Raw genomic sequence first — 16,115 nt, forward strand, 5'->3', positions numbered from 1 at the left:
ATGCTCTCAGAGTCCATCCATGTTGTCCCAAATGGCAAGATTTAGTTCATGATTGAATAATCCATTGTAGATACCACTTTTTCTTTATTCTGTCTGTCAACGGCCACTTAAGTTATTTCCATGTCTTGGCTACTGTAAATAGTTAATGCAATGGATATGGGGGTGCAGATATCTCATGCACATAGTGATTTCGTTGCCTTCAGATATATACCCAGAAATAGAATTGCTGGATAACGTGGTAGTTCAGTTTTTAATTTTGAGCAATCTCCGAAACTGTTTTCCATAGTGGCTACATGAGTTTAACATTCCCACCAGCAGTGCACAAGGCTTCTCTTTTCTCCCCATCCTCGCTAACCCTCATTATCTTTTGTGTTTTTGATGACAACAGACTGACAAGTGTCTGGTGATATCTCATGGTTTTGATTTTCATTTCCCTGATGATTAGTGATGTTGAGCACATTTTCACGTATCTGTTGGCCATTTGTATGTCTTTGGAAGAAGTTCCTCTCCCTGTTTTTACATCACATTATTTACATTTTTGTTGTTGAGTTGTATGAGTTCCTTACATATTTTGGATATTAATCTCTTATCAGATATATGAGTTGCAGATATTTTCTTCCATCCCATAGGTTGTCTTTTCATTTTGATTATAGTTTCCGTTGTTGTGGAGAAGCTTTTTAGTTTAACATGTTCCCACTTGTTTATTTTTGCTTTTTGCCTTTGTTTTTGGTTTCAAATCCAGAAAATCATTGTCAGGGTCAGGAGCATGTGGTTCTCCAGTTTTCCCAACACCATTTACTAGGAAGACTCTCCTTTCTTCATTGTATATTCTTGGTACTTGGGTGTTTTGTTCCATTACCCTGTGTGTTTTATGCAGATGCCATACTCTTACGATTACTATAACTTTGTCACTCTATCACTTAATCTTCATAACAGTCCAGTGAAGTAGGTGCCTGTATTGTCCTCATTTTCCAACCAAGTTGTAAAACTGAGGCTTGGAGAGGTTAAGTACTGTGTAAAACTTAAATGGTATGATTGAAAATGGATTTTTCTGGCTGGAGGACATTCTCTGTAATGCCATACTGCCTCCTCAGCCTTGCTGAGAACCAATATCTGTGAAGTGCTTTTTCTTCAGTTTTGCTGTCTATAGTAAATATCATATTCTAATGATGTAACTTTGTTTCTTAGGAGTTTGAATTACATATTTTTCATGTTCAGTTTTTAATTCATAATTTAGCAAGGGAAGGAAGAGATGAGATCTAATGTCTCTTATCACATGAGTCATATGCTTAAAACTGCATATTTATTTTCATCTTAAGAATCTGTTTTTACTGCAGCACCTTGTTTTTCTTGTTTTTCATTCATTATAACTATTCTGTATATTCATTAACTAGCTTTGTTTTGTCTGTATTGGTCTTTACTACCCATACTTCCCCTCACCCTCATGTTCACATTTATATTCCCAGCAACTCAAGGTACCTGGTATAATGATAATTTTATTTTCATTTTTCAGAAGTGAAAATAGATTCAGAGAAGCTATTTCCTAATAATTAGTGAATCTAAGATTGTAACCCAGATCTCACAGTCCTGACTAAATGGAAAATCTTGTTTAAATTTCATTCTTTTACTCATTCTAACAGTATTTTTGAGCTTGTACACTGTGCTAAGGTTCATTCATAACCTCTTTGGGAGCTTCCCAGGGATTATCTGAAACTGGCTTCTGAATGTGGAGGGCAGAGAGACCAAAGAAAGGGGAAGGCCACTCCGACTTGGTAGGTGGCAGTTTCACTAAGCAAAGGGGACTTGCCTAGGAGGTTTGTCCTGGGCAGCCGGAAGAATAATTTATCCCTGCACCCACCCACCAAATCTTAAAAGTTTATATAGAGAGAAGCCTTAACTGGGTTCAGTCAAGTGTATCGTGCAGATGTTCTCAACACCATATCATTATCTCAAGGCTATGTGCTTGCAGAGCCTTGGGGAGCAGGAAAAGCGAACAGAACCACATTCCAAAGGGAGGGGATAAGGAGACTCACTCAGATCACCTGGGTCCAGTTTATAGATCAACTGGAATTGATCAACTGCAGTCACATCTTTTCAGTGACCGTCCCCAACAGCTAGATATGGGGTATACAATAGGAAAGAAGTTTGCCATTGTCTAGGTCCTAATGCATTGTGGTAATTTTGTACCTAACTGTGAATCAAGAAATTTAACCCAAGTTCTAGTTCAGTCACTCACTATATAATTTTAAGGAAAATTGCCAAAACTCATTGTTACTTTTCATCAGATTTTCTGCATCAGTCAATTTTCAGCAAGAGAAGAGATTTTTCTGATAATTTTGTAAGTGGCGTTATTAAAGGAACACTTGCCTGGACCTGCCTTCTTTCTTCTCCCTGGTTTTATGAGCAGTTTTATCTGACCAAAATCATTTCACAAGAAAGTCTCCCCTTTTATAATTGCTACCTCTATTCCGCTTATTTTATTTAGATGTTATTTCCATTCCCTTTTTTGCTGCCTTATAGAGAAAATGAATGGTAACTTATTTTTCCAGCATCTATAATAAAGCATGGCCACGAGAAATTTAGTATCCACTGTGTATAGTAAATGTTTTGTTTTGTTCTCCTGAGGACTCAGTGTGCAGCAAGCAGACACTTGTCTTTTGACATGAGACTGGAAAGATTAGTAGGAATCAATGTGAATGCGACTTCACAAACTTTATGTGGTTTAAAAAAGTCATGAAGTATAGATTATTCTTCTTGAAGAAGATAAAATCATGAAATTATTTTATGGAGAGAACTTTACTTTCCGGGCTAAATAGTCGCAGGTTCATATAAAGTTTTCCTATGGGTTTATTTTTTCCACAATTGTACTGTTGGATTTTTAGAAAAAGGGGCACATGATACAATTTTGCTGAAAGAAGTATATTAAGTTTTGTATCTCTATAATGTAACTCATAAGTGGTCTTCCACTGAAGTTGGGTTATTTGCACATATGTAGTGACATCCCATTGTCCTAAGTAAACATTTACTCAGACTATGTGCCTGTGTTGAATATGTTTGTGTGCCTAGAAGAAGTAAGTACTGGAATTTGCCTTAGTCTGTTCATCTTGTTCTAACAGAATACCTATATTAGGTGGTTTATAAAAACAGGGCCTCAGGGTCTCATGAGGGTCTCATGTTTATAAAAACAGGGTCTCATGAGGGCCCATGTCCTGGTTCATGGATGGGTGTCTTTTTACTGTTTCATCACATGGCGGAAGGGCCAAAAGATCTCTCTCAGGCCTCTTTTCTAAGAGCACTAATCTCTTTTGTGAAGTCTCCATCCTCAAGACCTAATCACCTTCCAAAAGCCCCGCCTCCAAATATCATCACATTGAGCATTAGGATTTAACGTGAATTTTAGGGGGACACAAATATCCACTCTATACCATCCCCACAGCTAACATATGATACTGATGTGGTACATTTTATAGTAATGGCCCCCAGTGAATCATACCTCCCTCTATCTATGCCTTTGTATAAGCCCCTTCATTTTCCTTAACCTTGACCATTGCAAGTAGTTCTTTTGAGCAGAACCTAAAATGACTCCACAACTGAGCTCATGACATGCGTGAGAACTACTAGCTCTCGTTCCCTTTCTCTCGTAATATGCTCCCTTGGAGATTCTTCAAAAATTCTATATCTTGGCCCTTTTATAACGTCTCCCTCAGTGACTCTGGGTTTTCTTTGTGTGATAAATATGTACATATTTATACATATTCATATATATTCATTCATATTCGTTCATATATTCATATATATGTATATATATATATACACCCACATATATGTCTTAAGTAGAGACTTGAAAAGAGTTTGTGCATTGGGACTTGCCCCCCTTCTCTCCTGAGATCACCATTTAAAGAAATTCAGGCTCACCTACTAGAGGATATGACCATCTGTAGCAGAAACTAGTTTTCCGACCTAAGTCCTCTACACTTTATTTTTAATTTTTTTTCAGATTTTTATTTAAATTCTAGTTAGTTAACATACAGTGCAATGTTGGTTTCTGGAGTAGAATTCAGTGATTCATCACTTGCATACAATACCTGGTGCTCATCATATCAAGTGCCCTCTTTAGTACTCATGACCCATCTAGCCCATCGCCCACCCACCTCCCTTCATCACCCCTCAATTTGTTCACTATCTTTAAGAGTCTCTTATGGTTGTTTCCCTTTTTCTTCTCCCCTCCATATGTTCATCTCTTTTGTAATTCCACATATGAGTAAGATCATGCAGTATTTGCCTTTCACTTTTTACACTTCACATAATACACTTTAGCTCCATCCACATGGTTGCGAATGGCAAGATTTCATTCTTTTTGACAGCTGAGTAATATTCCATTGTGTATATATTCCACTTCTTTATCCATTCATCAATCGATGGACACTTGGGTTCTTTCTATAGTTTGGCCCTTGTTGATAATGCTGCTATGAACATCAGGATGCATGTACCCCATCAAATCTGTATTTTTGTATCCTTTGAGTAAATACCTAATAGTGCAATTGCTTGAATCATAGGGTAGTTCTATTTTTAACTTTTTGAGGAACCTCCATACAGTTTTCCAGAGTGGCTGTACCAGTTTGCATTCCCACTAACAGTTTAAGAGGGTTCCCTTTTCTCCACATCTGCTGTTTCCTGTGTTGTTAATTTTAGCCATTCTGACAGGTGTGAGGTGGTATCTTCTGGTTTTGATTTGTATTTCCCTGATGTTGAGCATCTTTTCATGTGTCTGTTGGCCATCTGGATGTCTCCTTTGGAAAAATGTCTTTTCATGTCTTCTGCCCATTTTTTAACTGCATTATTTGTTTTTGGGGTGTTGAGTTTTGTAAGTTCTTTATAGATTTTGGATACTAACCCTTTATTTACAAATACCTTCTGCCATTCCATAGGCTGCCTTTTAGTTTTGTTGATTGTTTCTTTGGGTGTGCAGAAGCTTTTATCTTGATGAAGTTGCCAATAGTTTATTTTTGCTTTTGTTCCCCTTGCCTCTGGAGATGTGTCTAGTACGTTGCTACAGCTGAGGTCAAAGAAGTTGCTGCCTGTGTTCTCCTCCAGGATTTTGATGGCTTCCTGTCTCACATTTAGGTCTTTCACCCATTTTGAATTTATTTTTGTGTATGGGTAAGAAAGTGGTTCAGTTTCATTCTTCTGCATGTTGCTGTCCAGTCTTCCCAACACTATTTGTTAAAGAGACAGTCTTTTTTCCATTGGATATTCTTTTCTGCTTCATTGAAGATTAATTGACCATAGAGTTATGGGCCCATTTCGGGGTTCTCTTATCTGTTCCATCGATCTATGTGTCTTGTGTGTGTGTGTGCGTGTGTACGCGCCAGTACTGTACTGTCTTGATGGTTCCAGCTTTGTAATACAGATTGAAGTCTGGAATGGTGGTGCTTCCAGCTTTGCTTTGCTTTTTTGAGGTTGCTTTGGCTATTTGGGGTCTTTTGTGGTTCTGTGCAAATTTTAGGTTTGTTCTAGGTCAGTGAAAAAGCTGGTGGTATTTTGATAGGGATTTCATTAAATGTACAAATTACTTTGGGAGGAATAGGCATTTTAACCATGTTTGTTTTTCCAGTCCATGAGCATGGAATGCTTTTCCATTTCTTTGTGTCCTTTTCAGTTTCTTTAATCAGTGTCCTATAGTTTTCAGAGTACAGATCTTTTACCTCTTGGGTTAAGTTTATTCCTAGGTATCTTACAGTTTTTGGTGCAATTGCAAATGTGATAGATTCCTTCATTTTTCTCTCTGCTGCTTCATTATTGGTACATAGAAATGCAACAGATTTCTGTATGTTGACTTTATATCTTGCAACTTTGTGTATTCGTTCTAGCAATCTTTTGGTGGGGTCTTTTGGGTTTTCTACATGGAGTATCATGTTACCTGTGAATAGTGAGAGTTTGACTTCTTTCTTGCCAATTTGGATGCCTTTTATTTCTTTTTGTTACCTGATTGCTGAGGCTAGAACTTCCAGTACTATGTTAAATAACAGTGGTAAGAGTGGACACCCCTGACTTGTTCCTAACCTTAGAGGAAAAGCTCTCAGTTTTTCCCCATTGGGGAGGATATTAGTTGTGGGTCTTTCATATTTGGCCTTTATGATGTTGAGGTATGTTTGCTGTACTCAGTCCTGTTGAGGGTTTTTTATCAAGAATGGATGTTGTATTTTGTCAGTTGCTTTTTCTGCATCTATTGACAGGATCATATGGTTCTTATCCTTTCTTTTATTAACGTGGTGTATCACCTTGATTGATTTGTGAATATTGAGCCAGCCCTGCAGCCCAGGAATAAATCCCACTCAATCGTGATGAATAATTCTTTTAACATACTGTTGAGTTCAGTTTGCTAGTATCTTATTGAGAATTGTTGCATCCATGTTCATCAGGGATATTGGCCTGTAATTTCTCCTTTTTAGTGGAGACCCCCTACACTTTAGCTTTCCAGCCTTAATCAAGCAGATAACTATAAGCACATAAGGGATTCCAGGCACAACCAGCAGAAGAAATATATATGCATGTTTTTAAATATGTGTGTGTATATATATGCACATGTATGCTTGTGCATATGTATTAAATAAAGATATTTATATCAAGGAATGGACTTAAAAACTTATGGGGCTGCTAAATTCAAAATCTGTACATACAGAGTAGGTTGAAAAAGTAGAAACTCTCCAGCAGGATCTGTTGCAGCAGTCTTAAGGTAGAAATTCTTCTTAGGGTAACTTCAGTTTTACTCTGAAGGTAATTCAACTGATTAGATGAAGTCTACTCATTATGGAATATAATCTTTACTTAAAGTCATTGGATAATAAGCATTAATCACATCTACAAAATACCTTCATAACAATACCTTGATTAGTATTTGAGTACTACTTTGCCTAGCCAAGTTGACACATAAAACTAACTGTAACAGTAATCATCATGAATAGTATTTTATAATGCCATTTACTTGATGAATAGCACTTCATTGGTAAACCCACGTGATGCTTCTTAAACCCCTCACCCACACCAAGTTTATAGAATTTTAAAAGATAACCCAAGGGAGCTTAATAATGAAACAAAGGGAGTGAGCTAGTTTTAGGCATGCTTGTGAGCTCAGTTGTGGAGTCATCTGAGGTTCTGCCCCCAAAGCTACCTGTGGGAGTAGAGGATGGAAGTAGGGGTGGTGATTGTAAATAGATCTCGGCAAATAAAAGCTGGATAGCACCAATTTCCAAGGAGGGACTAAGGATCTTCCTTCTAATGAAGGAAGACGAAATAGAGATAAAGGGAACTTGAGGTGATGATTCCCAGTAATGTGGGGTTTTGTCCCCAAAGAACATGTATGAGAGTCTCATATTCGATAATGGTCAAGTAAGCATTTTTGTTTTCCTTTCTTTCTGTATTTTGCTCTAATGCTGTAGTGTTCAAAAACTATGTTTAACAAGAATGTAAGGTACTCTCATATCTGAAGAAAGAGAAGAATAGAACCCCGTTCCATGACAAGAAGCTTCTTATTTGCAATGAGCCAGAGTTTGGAGCAGAGGACAACCCCAAAATTAAATCAAGTTGAGAGTTTTGGTTATTATGTTGAAATTGAGCATTTCAATTACTGAGTTAAACTTCATTGCAATTAAATGTGACTGTATAACTCTTCATTAACTATTTAGAAATCCTGGGTACTGTCCAAGTTTCTTAAAGTAGCATTTTATAACCTTATGTTTTTTAAGCCTTTAAATTCAACCTAAAAAAAAAAAAATCTTACTTTATAAACTGTTTTTTTGTTTGTTTGTTTTGTTTTGTTTTTTTTAAATAACAACTCAGATTGAAAGGACTAAATGCCTTAGCTGCATTTAAAGTTGGTCACGGCGCCTGGGTGGCAGTCAGTTAGACATCCAAGTCTTGGTTTCCACTCAGTTTGTGATATCAGGGTCGTGGGATTGAGCCTGACATAGAGTCTATTTATGATTCTCTCTCCCTCCCTCCCTTTACCTCCCCCCCCCCGCCACTGCATGTGTGCACACACTCTCTTTCTCTAAAACATAATCTTAAAAAAAAAAAAAAACTTGTTTAAATTCTCTTAATTTAAAATTGTATTTATAGGGGTGCCTGAGTGGTTCAGTCAGCTAAGCATCTGCCTTCAGCTCAGGTCACTATCCTGGAGTCCTGGGGATTGAGCCCCACGTTAGGCTCCCTGCTCAGTGGGGAGTCTGCTTCTCCCTCTCCCTTTGCTCTCCCTCCCTGCCCACTGCTCATGCTGTCTCTCTCTCTCTCAAATAACTGAATAAGATCTTTTAAATAAAATTGTTATCTATAATTTGTATTCATTTTTATTCAAGGACTTCAGATACCTGACTTAAAAAGCAAAACTTTCTCTATACTTAAAACAATTTGTATAAATCTAGTAAATTAAGCTTAAAACTATAGCAACTCCCAAGTCCTTACAAAATTCCAATAATATTTGTAAACTTGGCTAAATTATTACACTTTTCAACTAAAAAGCCAAAATTCACAAATTGCCTGGTTAGTAATTTAATATTATGTATATTATACATATTATTGTATCATATAAAGTTGTATTTTATAGTTTTGAAGCTAATATACCAAGAGTGTACAGTGTGTGTCACATTCTCTTAAACATTATTAGTACTCTAATAATCATATATATGTTGTTCCCAAATATAACTTTGAAGTAGTAAAACCATAGGTTTAATTTACTCCTTTTTCTTCTATTAATTTTAATTTTTCCTGTGGTGAGAACATTTAAGCAAACAGTTTGACGAACAGCAGTTTGGGGAAAGAATCCCAAATGTTCCTAGATCAGGGTCCTGAGATTATTTATGAGAGAGAGGTTTGTGACCCATACATAAGACTTGATTTTCACCTACCTAGTTTGTCCTGAGTTGTTTTGTTTTTCTAAATTGTTTTGTTTTCTAAATTACAGTCGCCCGCGCGCGCGCGCACACACACACACACACACACACACACACACACACACACACACTGGGAAAGTAAAATGTCCTTACACCTTAGGTGCTTTATTTATATCTTCTTGGTAGTATTGCTTAAGAATCTTCTGACCTGGGGGCGCCTGGGTGGCACAGCGGTTGGGTGTCTGCCTTCAGCTCAGGGCATGATCCCGGCGTTAAGGGATCGAGCCCCACGTCAGGCTCCTCCGCTGTGAGCCTGCTTCTTCCTCTCCCACTCCCTCTGCTTGTGTTCCCTCTCTCTCTGGCTGTCTCTATCTCTGTCAAATAAATAAATAAAATCTTTAAAAAAAAAAAAAACTTCTGACCTGTTCTAGTGTGGACTGGCTAGTGGACCTGCTTTCATGGTTCTCATTCTGGGTATTTCTTTTGTTGCTGTCTTGCATTGGATCCCCTGTTTCCTGATTTCCCTCTCTTTCTGTTTCTTAGTATACTCCCTCATTTATTGGAATACGTCTTCTGTTAGTTTCCTGAGAAGAGGAAACATCAGAAGTAAAGTTTTTGAGACCTTGAATGTCTGAAGATATTTTTTACTCCACTTTCCTTGTTGGGAAATTTGTGTTTATTAATATCAGATTTTAGGTTGGAAATGATTATCCCTCAGAAACTTGAAGCATTACTCTTTTTTTTTTTTTCCTGGATTCCCCCTCTCCAGCACCCCCAGCTTCCAGTTTTAGTGGGGAAAAAAAAGAAAAGATTTGTTTGAATTCCTAATCTTTGTTATGAAACCTGCTTTCTTCCTTTCTGGAAGCTTTTAGAGGCCTATTTTGTTTGTTTCCAGGGTTGTAAAATTTTACAAGATTCTGTGCCCAGTTGGTAGACGATAACTAGAGGGTCTCAAAATATATAGACAGACTTTTAGTTAACCCTCATTTTCAGTTTGCTACCTTTGTTTTCACTTATGTCCCCTATATCAGACACCCTGTGTTTCATCTGTTTCAGAGAGGAAGTCTCTAGTCTTCTGCCCTGCTACAGGAGGAAAGATTACTTGCCTATACACAATGACACAGGCATCTAAATTTTAACAAATACATCCATTCTTTTTTCTTGAGATCCTTGTAACCATTTTTGAGATTGATGCTGGCAGGGATGCAAAAAACTTTTTACCTTTCCCCCTTAAGCTTAAGATTCACTTTCCTGAGCTCTGTCGAGTCACCACTGAACTTTTGTTTTTCCAGCTTCCAAAATCCAGTGGTCTTTATCCTTGTGAATTTATACTTTTTTTTTTTTTGCTTTTTAATACCTTGTCATTTTAGTGTGTGATTGAGAAGGAGTGAGGCAAATGCCTGTTCAGTGTCTCCAGTCTTTAAACAAGTGCTATTAACTTTTTCTGGGATAAGGTACAAGTTCATACTCTTTAGAGATGATAAATTACTTCTGGATTCAAGATAAACTCTTAGATCATTTTTCTTTTACTTGAAAGCTATTCTTCAAAAGGTATAGCTAATTTCCTTTTGTGGTGTGTAGGATTGGATTTTGCATTTCTTTAAGTAATATATTTCAATGTTTTCCTATCCAATTCTGAAGGTACTTTAATACTTTCTTATAGGCTTTTGTGTGTCTGTATCCTTATGTAAATCTTACATCTGATTTTAAATCTCTTTCTGCTCTCCCTACTATATGCTTCCTCTCTGATCTAGCAAGAACTCCTATATAGATAGATAGATATAGATATAGATATAAATATAGATATAGATATCAGGTCTTAGATCTTCTGACTCTGTGAGTAATGTATTTCTTCTAGCTGTAACAAGTTACCACAGATAAAATGACTTAATACAGATTTATTTTCATAATTATAAAGGTGCAAAATAGGTTTCCCTAGACTAAAATTGAGAGTCAGTAGGGTTGTGGTCACTTGAGACGCTCTGCTGAAGAATGTGTTTCTTTTGCTTTTTCCAGCTTCTGGAGGCCACCATCATTCCTTGCCTTGTGGCCCCAGCCTGCCATCGTCCCTTTCTCACCTCTGCTTTCCTGACTCTCCTGCCTCCCTCTTTAACTTCTAACATCTCTTGTCTTGAATTGGCCCACCCAGATAATCAAAGATAAAATCTCCTCTCAAAACCCTCAATTTAATCACACCTTGTAATGTCTGTTTTGCCATGTAAAGTAACATTATCACAGGTTCAGGGGATTTGGATATGGACAGCTTTGGTGGGCCATAATTCTGCCTTCCACAAATAACGCTAAAGTGATACTAATGATACTACTTCAGCTAGAAAAGTATATCATTAGCTTGTTTTTCAAGAGTACCCTCCAACCTTATTTTTATTAGAAGGCTGATTCTTCAGTATCCAGTTAATACAGTTCCTTCTACTCTAAACCATTCTCTTACTGAATCCTTTCTAAAGCAATGACTTAATTATGAATTTTCATGTATGAAGCATGTTCTCTAGATTAAAATAATTTGTTAAAATGAGAAAAACACTATGATTTAGATCTGGGTTTTTAAACTCATACTGCTAAGCAGATAACATAAATATATCAAAAAAATCAGTGTGAAAAATAGTGAGACTATAGTTAAATGGCTAGTATACAGGTAGCTTAGGCTTAGAGTGCCTTTAGACACATTTGAGATATTTTTTAAAGGCTTTAACTGAATTAAACAAGGCTGCAGGCTAAAAGTTTGGATGCCTAATTTAGGTAATAGTTGATCTTTGGGTATAACAAGTACTAAAATATAAGCTTCATCTGCATTTCAGAAAATTCATGTTCAGTGTCTTTTCAAGTATTTTTTTTTCTCACAAAAATTTAGTTATGCTTCTGGAGTACACCATACTAGGTTTTTAAAGTTTTCATATACATACACACACACACACACACACACACACACACACACAGAGTCTGTTTCCCTGAATAACCTGACCTGTGACAATTGATAAGGAGTTCACTATCTAGTGGGCTAGAGAGGTAAGTCCGAAGATTAAATGGTGCGATAAAGGATTTAACAGAAATATGAAATACATGAAGGAGCAATTAATTTTGTTTTAAGTTAGGAATTTGGGGAGGTGGTCAGCTAATGCGTTTCAGAGGTGGATGACATTTGAGCTGAGCTTTGAAGAATTCTCCAGGAGAATTAGCATTCAGTATTTTACTTATCCTTCTATTAAAATTTTATTTATTTGAGAAAACATGACGCTTATTTCATCTTCATGATTTTTCCCCCCAGATTTTGTCTACAAGTGCTTGTGGAAAAGATGGCTGATATTAACCTCAAAGAAATAACCTTAATAGTAGGTGTGGTTACTGCTTGCTATTGGAACAGCCTCTTTTGTGGTTTTGTTTTTGATGATGTTTCAGCAATACTGGATAATAAAGACCTACATCCATCTACACCTTTAAAAACTTTATTTCAGAATGACTTCTGGGGAACCCCTATGTCTGAGGTAAGTAGTTATTTACTGCTTATATATATATCTTAGGTTTTAAAATATTCTGTTAATTTATTACTCCTAATTTCTGTATCCACATTGTCATAGCACTTATAAATTTGTTTCTCTAAAATGTATATGTTAGATAGGAGGTAGATGTGATTAACTTCTTTAAAGCAGTGCATGATTCTTTCCTTGGTTGTGTACTTTGGTTTAATCTTTTTAAAAACAATATATGTGTGTGAAAACCAAATGTATTAGGATAGCAATAAGTGTAAACAAATTTATTTCTTGCTTTTTTTTCATGATTCAGGCAAAAGAGATGACCTCTTATATATATTTAACCATCTAAAAATATGTGACTTCAATATAAATAGATTAGACTTTAAGGGTAAAGGTATTGAGTTTTTTTCTGCAGAAAATTTTAAATTTGTGTCATATTTTTTACCTAATAGTTGTTCTAATTTTATGTTGAGAACCCAAATGTTTAGTTCATTTTTATGAGGATGTTTTTATTTTGCCAGTAAATTTATTTTGAAAGTCACTTTTAAACTGTTTGGGATTAAACTCTTATCAGTTTGGGATCCCATAGATTGGATCCTACTGTTCTATTATATAATAGCTGTACAAAATTGGTAAGAATATAGCTTTTAGATGGCAAGATCTGTAAAAGATCTGATCCATAAAAGAATAATACCTTGAGGATAAATAAACGAATTAATCTATAGTACCTGGCGCGTAGTTGAACCGTAAAACACTCTTTTGTAGTTTGTCAGTTGTCATTCGTGGTCCCTTTCCATATTCTTTAAATAAGGAAGCTTCTCAAGGGTGAGGATGAAGTCTGTCATTCTTCTAGTCACAAGCACATAAGAAGTATTTTTTCTTGTTAAATAAGCAGACTTTATTTTCTTCTAACCTTCCTGTTCTCACCCAATTCTAGCCTGTAAGAGAAATTAATATTTGATAATGAGAAAAATATGATTCTATAATAAGACACATTATTTCCTAGGCAATTTATTTCCTTCTACCCCTACACTTTATCCCTAGAGACCCTTAGAAATATGTGTCCATTCCCCCAACTTAAAGCTAGTATCTGTTGTGATTTTAATGAAATTGAGATTTTAACTGAAAGGTTAGCTGGCCAGATTAAGGGTCTCATGAAAGTTATCATACCATGGTGTCAGTGCTATGTTTTGTGACTTCCTCAGCTTTACAGATTGAAAATTGGGTTTTGTTCAGAACACCTATATGTGGACCCACTAAGAAAAGTACTCACAATTATAAACTCAGACAAAATGAATGAACAAATTTAAATAACAATATATGGTGGAGATTGTTGCTTCCTCCTTTTTTCTGATGGGCATACTCTCTTCCTGTAGGGAAATGTGCCACTAAGGAAAAATTATTCTGAGTAGTATTTAGTTATTACAAGTTTTCTTGACCAGCCTGGAATTAGCGCATTCAAATATCTAATGGTTGATGTCATCAAGTAATGATAGCCTGGAAGCCTGTCTGTGAGTGCCCAAACCTTCATAAGGATTTTTGTGCCAGTGTAGATCTTAAAGACACATTTTGGGCTTAGGACATGCTCCTGAGCTGTATGAATACTGGCATAGTAGGGGTCTTTGGACTCCTCTGGGCCTCTTAGTGTTTAGCTTAGCTCTTTAATAAGCCCGTTCTTTAGGTATGTAATACTCTGTTTTTGAATGGTTCAATGGATTATAAGTCTAGCTACATATTAGAATCGGCTTGGGGCACTTAAAAAAATAATACTAAGGCTCTACTCAAATCTGGTACTTACAGTTATCTCAGAATGGGATGGGGCATCAGTATTTTTTTTTTAAAGATTTTATTTATTTATTTGACAGAGATAGAGACAGCCAGCGAGAGAGGGAACACAAGCAGGGGGAGTGGGAGAGGAAGAAACAGGTTCATAGCAGAGGAGCCTGATGTGGGGCTCGATCCCATAATGCCAGGATCACGCCCTGAGCCGAAGGCAGACGCTTAACTGCCGTGCCACCCTGGCGCCCCTGGGCGTCAGTATTTTTGTCTTGTTCCTTTTGCATGTGTTTGCTTTTTTATTGTTGTTGTGGGATTTGTGGGGGAGGGAAGAATAGAGGATTGGGTTTTTTCTGTTTATCCAAGTGATTCTCTGGCATGGCCATGGTTGAGAACCACTAAGCTGTAATGAGCCATCTCTTCTGGCATTTGGCCTATGGAATATCCTTGTTAAGGTAACTTTTGCAAATATCCCATTTCACTTTGTTTCGCCATCGCTATATGAAGATTCACGTTAACAGGGAACTATTATATTCATGCTTATATATTCATTATATTCATGCTTATGTTTCTATTGCCAACTAATACTATGAGTAATTAAGTTTTTTCTTTAATATATCTGAATTTAATAATGATCTGTATTGTTTTGTTAGTAATAGAACTAGCTATTTTACTATATTTTCACAGAGTAATCTTTTATCTACTATACTGATGATTATCATAGTGGAATCTTAGAGTGCTAATGCATGGTGTGAATAATTAGTTATGTTAATAATTAATCTCTTTTTTTTTTAAAGATTTTATTTATTTATTCGACAGAGATAGAGACAGCCAGCAAGAGAGGGAACACAAGCAGGGGGAGTGGGAGAGGAAGAAGCAGGCTCATAGTGGAAGAGCCTGATGTGGGGCTCGATCCCATAACGCCAGGATCACGCCCTGAGCCGAAGGCAGACGCTTAACCACTGTGCCGCCCAGGCACCCCAATAATTAATCTATTTTTTAATTGGCCATTCTGTGACCGTACATCTATTAGACCTAACAAAGCAATTATGTATATTGCAATTAAAAATAACCTATTCCCTGCACTTTCAGACTTCATCCTTTTGACTGGCAAATATGACCCAGTGGAACTACAGTAACATTTCAGGCACTCAAAAAGTTTCTAGGCCTTTTTTTGCTTTTGGATACACATCATGTCAGCTCATTATAATGCCTTAAAAATAATCCTGTATGAGCTAAATCAAATAATGTACAAAAATTAAGCAGCAGAGGACATTCTAGGTAGACATCACTCATGGCATGTGGAGTCAATGCAGAGATATTAAGATGTTCCTGTTTTCAAACAGAAATGTTTGTTCCTTGTGGTTCTTAATGTTCCCTAGCAGGGATAAACAGGCTTAAGTTGACACCTGTAATACCAGAATTATAGCAAAATATGGTAAGAGGTATGAGAGCAAAGAAGCTGAGTGTGAATGCCCGTATGTAAAATTTGAAAAGATTACTAGGATAATATTTTATGTGTTTTTGACCTGTGTATTTTATTCTTAAATCTGGTTTGATTTTTGTCTTATGGCAAAAATATTTCTGGTTAAAGGAAACTTCTAGCTTGTAAAGAAATAAGACAGCTTCACATAAAATTTTATTTATTGCCGGGAAAGACTACCATAACAAAGGATCTATTCTCTTAGTCTAAGAAAGTTTTTGTTCTTGTATTATTCTCTGTGTAGTATTTGGGGATTTTTGGTTTAATATATTCAGGTTTACACATTATGAAGTTGTTTTTCATAAAACAATTAGTACTTTTCTGAGTCTTCACTATTAAAACTGAGCTGATAAACATTCTGTTCTTATATTTCCTTTTGAGAATCAGGACAGCAGTTATGTAAATGCTTATGTTAGTAATAGATTGGAAAGTACGCTTTGGAGAGAATCCTGTGTTCTAATTTGATCAGTGCCACGATTG

The 16,115-nt window shown here is 36.3% G+C and overlaps 1 protein-coding gene across 3 annotated transcripts in view; it reads left to right on the plus strand.

The window, feature by feature from the left end:
- The window catches only part of TMTC3 (transmembrane O-mannosyltransferase targeting cadherins 3), a 52,559-nt gene that overhangs the window by 1,236 nt on the left and 35,208 nt on the right, over positions 1-16,115 (plus strand). For all 3 annotated transcript variants that reach the window (XM_034643545.1, XM_019802250.2, XM_011228057.3), the window contains exon 2: positions 12,172-12,388. In XM_034643545.1, coding sequence (XP_034499436.1) covers positions 12,200-12,388 — 189 coding nt within the window. In that variant the 5' untranslated portion in view covers positions 12,172-12,199. The remainder of the gene's footprint in view (positions 1-12,171; positions 12,389-16,115) is intronic.

Source organism: Ailuropoda melanoleuca, chromosome 15 (assembly GCF_002007445.2).
Source record: "Ailuropoda melanoleuca isolate Jingjing chromosome 15, ASM200744v2, whole genome shotgun sequence".
Classification (NCBI taxonomy): Eukaryota; Metazoa; Chordata; class Mammalia; order Carnivora; family Ursidae; genus Ailuropoda; species Ailuropoda melanoleuca.